This window comes from Muscardinus avellanarius, assembly GCF_963383645.1.
Source record: "Muscardinus avellanarius genome assembly, chromosome: 7".
NCBI lineage: Eukaryota > Metazoa > Chordata > Mammalia > Rodentia > Gliridae > Muscardinus > Muscardinus avellanarius.
In genome coordinates this window covers 103979422-103990645 of record NC_137793.1, presented here as the reverse complement: position 1 = coordinate 103990645, position 11224 = coordinate 103979422, and the positions used below count along the sequence as shown (strand labels likewise).

At 42.0% G+C, this 11224-nt stretch overlaps 1 protein-coding gene across 1 annotated transcript; it reads right to left on the bottom strand.

Annotated features, from left to right (window-relative positions):
- Positions 1–3090: 3090 nt before the first annotated feature.
- ARPC5 (actin related protein 2/3 complex subunit 5) lies at positions 3091–11095 on the bottom strand (the record flags this gene model as incomplete). The annotated part of the gene is made up of 4 exons (XM_080699543.1): positions 3091–3229; positions 5777–5953; positions 8970–9096; positions 10956–11095. 4 exons carry the CDS (start codon positions 11093–11095, stop codon positions 3167–3169), a joined length of 507 nt encoding a protein of 168 aa, XP_080555669.1. The 3' UTR covers positions 3091–3166.
- Positions 11096–11224: the final 129 nt, after the last annotated feature.

Below are 11224 nucleotides of genomic sequence, written 5' to 3'. Positions count from 1 at the left end.
TATTGTCCTTAAACTCCCAGGGAACATAAATGGCAAAGCAAAACAAATGCCCCAGCCAAAGCTGTGTCTGGGTCATGGATATGGGGAAGCAGCGCCACCTAGAGGCAGGTCTGATGTTGGGCCGGTGGGATCCAGGCCGCCTCGCGTTTTGGCACTGGGGTTTGTCTATGAGGAACGTTGAACTCAAGTGGGGAGTGTGAAAGAGGTCCACGGTGGGAACACGGACAAAAAGACTTGTTTTCAAGTACCATGTTCTAGATTAGGGGTGTAGCTCGGTGGTAGAGCACCCTAGGTTCCATCCTTAGCTCTGCAAAAAAAGAAAAAAAATAGAGTATCATGTCCTAAAAAAATGTTGAGAAAGTTGATTTTTTTTTCCCTTGGTGGTACTGGGGACGGAACCCAGGGGCCTTCTACCTCTGGGTTATACTCCCAGACCTATTTTATATTTTATTTGGAAACAGGGTCTCTTAAGGCAGCTGAGGCTGGCTTCGAACCTGAGTGATCCTCGTCTCAGCCTCCCAAGCATGGGGATTACAAGTGTGGGCACCACGCCTGGCTGACAGTTGATATTTTTTATAGGGCATTTTCCCATCCCCAATCAGCTCAGTTATTTTTAGTTTTTTGTCTATAAGGTGATGGTATATATAAATCCATAAATTTTAGTTATGATCAATAATCTTGACCTTGAAGCCAGGCGTGGTGGCGCACGCTTGGAATCCCAGTACTTGGGAGGCTGAGACGGGAGGATCGTGCAGGTTCAAAGCCAGCCTCCGCTACTTAGTGAGGCTCTCAGCAACTTAGTGAGACCCTGTTTCCAAATAAAATATAAAATAGGTCTGGGAGTATGGCCTGGAGGTAGAAAAAGCCCCTGGGTTCCACCCCCAGTTAAAAGAAAAAAAATCTTGACCTTGGCTAATGACATGAGATTGTAGCTCTGGTTCTTGCTTAATGGAATTATAATAAAATTAATTGAAATGACAATTTACTAGTGAAAATGCATCATTTCTGAAAACAGAATTTAATAAAAATGAGATGAGAGATTAGAGGTCAATATCCATTTTAAATACCATCGCGTTTAAAAATTTGTCTAAGCTGGGCGTGGTGGCGCACGCTTGTAATCCCAGTACTTGGGAGGCCCAGACAGAAGGACTGCAGATGAGATGGGAGGATCATGGTTCGAGGACAGCCTCAGCTCCTTAGTGAGGCCCTTTGCACCTCAGTGAGACCCTGTTTCCAAATAAAGAATAAAAAATAGGGCTGGAGGTGTAGCTTGGAGGTAGAATGCCCCTGGGTTCAACCCCCAGTACCAAGGGGGGGGGGCAAAAAAAAAAAGGCTGAAGCAAACACACAAAACCACGGAGATTAACAGCAAAAGGAGGTCAAGAACCACTTCTGTGCAGAGTGCTTTGGTATGCGCTTGCTTGTAATCTTAGTACTTGGGAGACTGAGACAGGAAGGTTCAAGGCCAGCCTCAGCATCTAAACAAGACCCTCAGCAACTCAGTGAGACCCTGTTTCAAAATAAATTAGTAAAAAAAGGTTAGGTGTGTAGCTAGGAAGTAGAATGACCCTGGATTCAAATCCCAGTACCAAAATAAATAAATAAATATTAAAAATTAAAAAGGAATTTAGTCAGGTATGGTTGAAAAGCTGCTGTGAGTAGACAGATGTAAAAAACAACCTTGGGGTCTATAAAGAGGAATTTAGGGGCTGAGAATAACCTGCTGCAGCTGCTGGAATCTGGGCAGTGACGGCTCCGGGAGCGCCCGCCCTGCCGGCCCGCCCTCCGCTCTGCCTCCCGTCCGCAGATCTACAAGCCCCACCAGGTTAGATCTTGCCAAGACTACCACACATGACGGGAGCTCCAGGAAACTCCTCTTCTTAATTAATCACGCTGACTCCAGTAAGACAGATAAATTATTCAACACTGACATTTTATTTTTGAAGTTCATCATTTTTACAAAACAAAATGAAACCAAAAGCAGGTATCAAAAACAGCAGAGTTTATAGAATTTCTGCACCAGTTTTCATATAAGTCAGTGATTATGAAACTGGAATCCAAGGTAAATACTAAACACAGGCTGAGTTCCATCTTGGTCATCTGCTTTCAGGCGGTTTGTTTTGGAGCTACTTTATAATAATAGCTTCTTATAAGCACCGGTCACTTTCTGAGAATGGATTTGGTCTGTCCAACAGAGTAAACATTTTTTTTTTTTTTTTGTGCTGTGTGGCATTTTCTTTTTTAAAAAAACACTGAGCTGAAGCACAGAATGTGTATTTGTTTGGATCTGAACCAAATCTTCTGAGATCCCAATTACCCTGAAGAACACTGAAGACATTTATGGGGCATCTGAAGTGGTGTCTGAAACCCTCACCTCCCTCGAATGTCCAAGGCAGCTTCTGTGTTTCTAAAGGAATAGTATTTCATTCCGAGGCTGCCCAGAGCTGGAACTGCATCATAGTTTTCTTATCCTTTCTGATATAAATACATTTGTATAGAGCAAGACTCCTTGCTCTGGACCCTGGGAGACCACAAAAAACAAAAAGAAAAATTAAGAGGCCATGATAACTGGATGCTAAAAGGAGTAGCATACTTAAACTCCCAGCACAGGCTGGAGGCAAGAGAAATAAAGATGAAAATTGGTAGTGGTTTTCAACCACCATTTGTTCCAAAAACACATTTTGCATAAATAAGGGAAGTATGGTCCAGTTTTGCAATGCTAATAGCTGCCAGTCTTTCATATGTATATATATATTTTTAATCAAGATCATGTCCCGATTAGCAACGAGTTAGAAAACTGGCTTCAAATTCTGATCAGTTCTCTCAGTATTGGTTAAAAAGAACATAAAGCAACACGAAAACCAGCCATTGGGGGTTACAAATTGCACAATTAAACGTGAATGTAAATTATACTCTACACACACTGGTGTGCACACGTCATTGAGGTCGTTATGCAAAGATGAAACATTCCTGTTGAACCAACTTTCCTGTTACCCTAATCCTCATGAAAGGAAAACTGGCACGTGATTTTCTTCTTTACATATAGGAAAAAGAAGCAAGAAGGCAAGGCTGAGACAGACGCTGCCCCGGGGCAGCGGTGGCGTTTGGTTGTTTTGGTCTTTGTACCAGCAACTCCCACTCCCGCAGCGGCTCCGGCTCCTCGGGGCTACACGGTTTTCCTCGCAGTCAAGACCCGCACGATGGATCCCACTCCTCCAGCGGCGAGTGCCTAAAGGAAACCAACCGGACGTATGTGTTCAGAACCCTGGGCGCCTCATACTAAACCCTGGAGTCTCATACTAAATACAACTTTTTTTGTAGTCACAGGGTTGAACTGGAGGGTGCTCTACCTCTCAGCTACACCCCAGTCCTATTTTATTTTGAAGCAGGGTCTCGCTAAGTTGCTGAGGTTGAACCTGTGATCTCGTCTCAGCCTCCCAAGTACTGGGAATACAGGCATGTGCCACCACACCCATCCCCCTCTTTTGGCGGTACTAAGGATTGCACCTAGGGGTATTCTACCTCTAAGCTACAAACCTAAACCTATTTTAGTTTACATTTTGTTTTGTCTTAGTTTACATTTTGAAACAGGGTCTGTGTTGTCAAGGGCCTCACTAAGTTGCTGAGGTTGGCTGCGAACATGTGATCCTCCTGTCTTAGCCTTCCAAGTCCTGGAATCACAGGTATGCACTACCATTTTCAGCTAAATATAGCATCTCTGGTCTACTAGGAAGAGACAGTCATATACACAGAAGACTTTAATATAATGTTTGGAATAGTAAGAGTGTTAGAGGCACACAGTAGGGGTATACACACAGTAGGGGTACCCCCCCCCAAAGAATGTGCAGGTCGGCTTCCTGGGGAATAGGCAAGGTAGCAGACCCGCGTGGAGGGGTGGAGCAGTATGGGGTGCTCAGGGAAGGGGCTGGCGCCGCGGAGCCTACGGGAAGAGCGACAGGACAGAGGAGGCTCGACTCCGAACCTTCTAGGGACTGAGGAGCACATCTGGATTTTAAAGAGAGTGTTCTGGTGGGGGGTGGAGAACGGATTTCAGGGAGGCAAAACTGGCAGCTGTGAGGGAGCTATAGCAACTGACTGGAGAGATGCTGAGAGTTGGTACGTTAGCCATGCATCCGAGTGGATGGATTTTGGAAGTATTTAGGAGATAAGATTAGCAAAAACTGGTGACTCATGTTTGGAAATGAAGACACAACACAGGCTTCCAGTTGCCTCACCTACACAGCACGAAGGACGAGTTCTTCCTTCTCCTCGTGTTTCTATGGGGATTAACTGAGTCATTACTATCGTTGATTTTCATACTAGGGATCAGACTCAGGGGCGTTCTCCCTCTGAGCTACCCCTCTTCGTATTCTGAAATAGGATTTTGCTGAAGTGCTGAGGCTGCCCTGGATCCTGCCATCCTGCTGTTTCAGCCTTCCAGGTACGGGGTAACAGTGTCAGCACGCCTGACATCACCAGCCCTTTTTGCTTTGAGACAGGGTCTTGCTACGTTGCTGAGTCTTGCTAAGTTCCTAAGACTAGCTCTGAACCTGCAATCCTATCTTAGCTTCCCAAGTACTGGGATTCCAGTTGTGTGCAACCACACCTAGCTGTTTGTTCTAATAAAATGTTAGTTTATATTTCTACTAGCATAAGATTTGGGCAATAAGGATTACCTTGCCAACTTTTACTCAGAATTCAAAATTCCTTATCTGTTTTTTTAGGGATGGCATGGCAGCATTTGCTGACACTGAAAAATAAAATGCAGTGAAACAAAAAAAGGGTTTAAGAAATCTTGATTTTTTTTTCTTTTCTTTTTTTGCGGTACTGGGGATGGAATGGAGGGGCATTCTACCTCTGAACTATACCCCAGCCCTATTTTTTTTATCCTTTATTTTGAAACAGGGTCTCACTGAATTGCAAAGGGTCTCACTAAGTAGTTGAGGCTGTCCTCGAACCCTGATCCTCCTGTCTCAGCCTCCCAAATGCTAGGATTAAAAGCGTGCACCACCATGCCCAGCTTTTTTCCTGATTTTTTTTTTTTAAAAAAAAATTGTGGTAAACTATATAACAATATTTGCCATCTTAACCATCTTCAAGTGTAAAATTCAGTGGCATTAAGTATTCACACAATGCTGCGCAGCCATCTTTATAATCCATTATCAAACCCTTTCATCTCCCAGACTCCAGACCCAAAAAGCAATGGCTCCCTAGACCCTGTCCCTAGGCCCTGTAACCTCAAATAGCTTTTTGTACCTTTGAATTGGCCTACTTTAGATGATTTCATATAAACAGAAATGTATAATAGCTGTCCTTCCATGTCTGGCTTATTTTACTTAGTATGTTTTCTAGGCTCATCCATCCAGTCAGTATCAGAACTTCATTCCTTTTTATGATTGAATAATAGTTCACTGTATGGATCTATCACATTTTATCTGTTCCTCTTGGTTTGTTTCTATCTTTTGATTACTGAAAAAGAATTCCTGATTTTTATTCCTTATTTCTTTTGCAAAGATTTAATTCAGTATTTCAGACAATGTCTAATGAATCATAATATATTTGCTAAATATAAGTCAGTAAACGTGTGTATTGCAAATCAGACTCTTTTAAGAGAAGACCAGATAGTGAGCATATATCTGAAATTTTCATTTTCATGCATTTTCTGTGTAATAATAAAGATGTACAATTATGTAATCATGGTTAAATAGGTGAGAGAGACACCGTTGTTCTCTATCATAAAGGAAGCAGTTATACGGATTCCTAATTCATAACTTACCTTTTCGTGCCACTGTAAGAGCATAGCACTGCTGTTGTCGGATGGGCTTTCGAAGCCCTTATAAATATACTTCATTAGGAGATCCACGCCGTTCTTGTCCAGAGACTGCACGGCCTTCTCGATGTCATTGGCTTTAAAGGAGATAAGCACCTTCAAGACGATGCTGCCTGCCCGGTCCTGGGGGTGAGTATGTAACAAGATACTGAGCTTCAGATGAGGGGCTACAGTTTTAGAAAGACACCCCTAAACTGACATCTGAGTAACATAAAAGTTACAAAAGAGGAAATGTTGGGGTAAGGAAAATGCTTTGGACAGAGTAAAGAACAAGTGCTATTCGTGTGGGTTCAGGGTGTTAAACAAACACTGTGCCTGGAGCGGAGCGGTCAGAGCCGCAGCAGAGGAGCTCACAGGCGTCAGGAGAGAAGAGAGCACGTAAGGCCTGCAGGCCGACAGAAGGACTTTGGATGCTACTGAGAAACAATGTAGGATTTTAAGATAGTATTATCTGACTCACATTTCTTTTTGATACTGGGGTCTGAACCTAGGGACAGTCCACCTCTGAGCCACACCTCCAGCCCTATTTTGTTTATTTTTTTTGCAGTACTGGGAATGGAACCCAGGAGCATTCTACCTCTAAGCTCCACCCCAAGCACTATTCTTTCTTTCCTTCCTTCTTTTGTTGTGGTACTGGGGACTGAACCCAGGGGCTTTCTACCTCCGGGATATACTCCCAGACCTATTTTATATTTTATTTGGAAACAGAGTTTCACTAAGTTGCAGAGAGCCTAAGTAGCTGAGGCTGGCTTAGAGCCTGTGCAATTCTCCTGTCTCAGCCTCCCAAGTACTAGGATTACAAGTGTGCACCACCACGCCCAGCTAATTCTTTATTTTGAAACAGGGTCTCACTGAGTTGCAGAGGGCCTCACTAAGTAGCCAAGGCTGCCTGCGAACTGCAACCCTCTTGTCTCAGCCTCCCAAATGCTGGGATTACAAGCGTGCACCACCACACCCAGCTTATTTTTATTTTGAAATAAGGTCTCATCTCATTAAGTTTCTGAGGCTAGTCTTGAACGTGTGATTCTTCTGGCTCAGCCTCCTGAGTACTGGGATTGTAGGCGTGTGACACCACGCCTGGCTCTGACTCACACTTTAACAGGATCATTTTGTTGTCTATGTTGAGACTAAGTGACGGAAGCAGGAGGCAAGGCAGAAACAGGGAGACCAGCTAGGGACGGCCGCACCATACAGGCTGGTTTCAGTATCACAAAGCAACAGAGGTAAGCAGACGTTACTGACATACCTGAAGGTAGAGCTGATGGGATTTATTAATAGGTTGACAAGATAATTTAACAATTTGTTAAAAACATTTTAATTTTTCTTGGTTTTAAAAAAAAATCTTAAAGCAAGGAAACTGATGTGCAGTTGTACCTTGAACTATCTATACTTCAGAAACAATTTTTTTTACAAACTTTCTTATTTCAAAATTTTAAGGAAACTTATTTTAAACGTTGTACCTATAGATATAATGATGTCCATTTCTAGTGATTTATTTTTTGCTTTGGAAAAAGTCTGCTCTCAAAGCCAAATCTTCTTACCTATTCAACTGAGCAAAAGGAACACTTAATTGGCCTTTTTACAATTTGTTTCTCCTTCCAATCACCATAATGTGATATCTCCAGCATGCCTACCAGTCAGTTACAAAGTGTTCCTACCACCGATTGTTATCTTCAGTTTAAATTTCCTGATTTAGAGAAATAATCTTTGCACCCAGAGTTATAACCTCCTACCAACAAGCTGTGATAAAAACCACCCACGTAAAAGCAGAAGGTCGTAAAACTGAAATTTCAATGATGTTCCTACATACTTTTAAAAACCAAAGAAAATTTCCCTTTATAAAATATTATATCGCAGCTCATGCTTGTAATTCTGGTACCTGAGAGGTTGAGACAGGAGGATCGTAGGTTCAAAGCCAGCCTCAGCTATTTGGTGATGCCCTCAGTAACTTAGTGAGGCCCTGCTTCAAAATAAAGAATAAAAAATAAGGCTCGGGGTGTAGCTCAGAGGGAGAATGCCTCTGGGTTCAATCCCTGGTACCACAAAATAAATAAATAAATAAATAAATATTGCCTAAATAATTACTATATACTTACTTAAGCTATTACTCCTAATCAATTAAGGAGATCCTTGGGGTTGATGCTTTCGACATTTTTCTTTGGTAATGGAGATTAAACCCAGGGTCATTTTACCTTTGAGCTACATCCCCAGCCCTATTTTTATTTTGAAACAGGTTCTCACTAAATTGTGGAGGGCCTTGCTAAATTATTGAGGCTGGCCTAGGGCCTGCGGCCCTCCTATCTCAGCCTCTCAAACACTGGGATTACAGGTCTGCACCACCACGCCCAGCTCCTGAAAACTAGTGTAAGATTGCTCTAAGGAATGTAAATTACATAACTTTACTGAAGGGCAAATTTATGTACCAGAAGCCTTAAAAAATGTACATACTTTGAGCGTTTCAATGCTGGAAACTTACTGAAAGGAAATAATTAAGTTTATCCTAAATTATTCATTTCAGTAGTGTAAACAGCAGGGAAAGTTAGTCTATCTGACAAAAGGGGAGCAGTTACATATAAACTGTAGCCTATCAGTGTTCAGCTGTTAGAGCTGCAACAGTAAAATAAACTTACTGGTAACTGTAAGCTACTATACAGCTGAAAAAGCAAGCTACAAAATTCTGTTATTATAGAAACAAAAATACTCATAGAAAAACTCTAAGCAACATCCAGGAAGTAATAGTTGTTACCTCTGAGTAGAGATATATCACCTTCCCATTCTCTCATGTCTCAGCTTTCTATGATAAACATGTAATATTTGCATAATTTAATTTCATTAAAAAAGTAGAATCTGTTTTAGTAAAAGTTTGCTTTTGCTTACATTCAGCCTGAGTGGCCTCTTATTAAAACATACACAGAAATGACCTGTCCACCATTTGAACTTACTATGGCTACTGTGTGGCATTACTGTAACGGTTACCATGCTATTTCTTCACAGAATTTTGACCTATCCGAGTACACTGTAAGCTCTCCTAGTCCAAGTCAGTACCTAGTTAAAACTTCTCCAGGCTCTCTGAAACTTCAGAGTACTTTGGCAATAGCAGGCTATCAGCAGAAATCACCGTGCCACGCCTGTGACTCACCTTCACAGCCTGACTCTTGGTGTTGATGGGAGGATTTTTCAGAGCTGCTTGGAGAGCAGCTGTCATGTTTCCTGTGATGGAGGTTAAGGGAATAACAGCAAAGGGGGGCCCAGAGAAAGTATTATGGCTGCTCGGAACCCTGGGTTTCTTGACCTTATGCATAAAAAGAAAAATGATTATGGCCACTATGTTCAACTGGAAATTCAATGTGTTGGTTTCCAAAATGTCAATCAAAGGTGAGATAATGAAATTAAAAAAATTAAAAGGAATAAAAAAATTCACTCTTGATTCTAATTATCAAGTGAATACCTTGGCAACCTTTCATTTTCCAATGACACATCTATGCGAACATTATTTAGACCGGTAATCAAGAAACCCTAAAATATACATCAGAATTATTAGGCGCCCAAATGGAACAGCTTATCCTCAAAGAAAATATGTTGTCTTTTGCAGCTTTAAGCAGAAAAATAACCAAATTTTACACTAGAACTACATTCTATATTAACTGAAAATGCTGGCAGATTACTGGAGCAATCTGAATGATAGACATTAGCAATCTCTCAATATTGATATGGAGAAATTACAGAAGATGTAATAATTCACATGACCCTTAGGTGGCAGCTTACTTTTCCTGTCTTTAAAATTCTTCCCTATTTCATAAAGGTTATTCAAACTGTTAGACCATACCTATGACATTTAGTCAAGGCACCAGTGAGTTAGCAAGCATGAGAAACGGAAGGCCAATCAGACTGTCGGAATGTGCAGTCATTGCCCTAAAAGGAAAACCGCACAGAGTTCACTTGTTCCTCCATCTGTTGTACCCAACCAGGGCTGCTTCTCCTAGTGATAACGAGTATTAGAAGAGACAGTATCTTCCTATTTTAGGATGAGCTAATTAAAAAGAGATTGAGAAGGCTACTGCGATAACCTTAAGGTATCATCACACATAACCTAAAATCCATTAGTTTCAGAAAATTTTTATGCATATGAATGTTTTTAGAAAGAATAATGTTCACCACTTTTTTCTGAAAACATAGGTCTAAAAAATCTACGTTATTTCCAAGGCTTTGTGAACTTCTAAAGACGCAGGCCTTTTGTAGTCTTTTTTTTTTTTAAAAAAGATCCAAACTACTTAACAAGTATTTAAATGATGCAAAAATAGTAACAACTGATTGAAAGCTATAGCAATCAAAGGAAAATACGTACAGTAGGTTGATAGATGTTTAAGGGGTATGAGGTGCCTTTATAAGATACAGTTGTGACCAAATATTTTTTCACATACATATCTCTTTTATAATTTCACATGATATCGACAAAGAAAGACCCTTCCTTATGAATATACACCCCCAAATCAGAAATGTATAAAGATCTAGTAATTGAAAAATTTCCAAAACTACATCTTTGGCTTTTGCACACTGACACTGTTCTAAAAACCATCGGCTACAAATGCTAATTATTGGGTATGAATATTGAAATATGCAAAGTCAGAAACCAGGAACTGACAGCCATATTTTAACTAGAATGGAACCAATTTCAGAATCACAAAAACGAACCCACTTTGTACAAATGACTCACCTTCTATTTTACTCGTTGGGGTTTATTTGAAATATTTCCAGGGATTTTCCACATGCGTGCCTCACCTTTTTTTTTTTTATTTTTTTATTGTCCTTTTCTTGGCAGGTAAAGGGCTCCCAGCTTCCTTATCGGGAGTTCCGAATTTACTTTCATTAACAAATTTTATGGGCAACCTGTATTTTGCCAAGTCCCTTTCTCTTAAGTAATACTACTACCAATAAAATAATGAACAGCCCGTGGGGCTGAAAGTACAGAGGGCCTCGGCTGCAGAACCGCTCCATCTTCCCACGCAAGGAATGGAAACTATCCTAAGGATACAAAAGCAGAAAGAAAGCACATCAACAGAAAATCACAGAACGACTCCAGACAGACGCCGCGCACTGAGGACGGGCGGCGACCCAAGGATATTGCCGCAGGCAGGAGTCCACCTCGCCCTCGTCGGGCCCCGCCTGCCCGTCGCCGCCGTCCTCCTCGTCCACGAACTTGTTCTCGTCGTACTCGTCCACGTCCACCTTCCGGAAGCGGGCCGACGACACCGTGTTCTTCGACATCTCGGAGCCGCACCGTGGCCAGGCCTCGTCTCCGCGCCGCCCCTGCCTCCGCACGCCCAGCCCGGCTGGAACCGCAGCCCGGCGCCGGATCCACTTCCCTCTTCCGCTCCGGGGCGTCGCCGGCAGCCG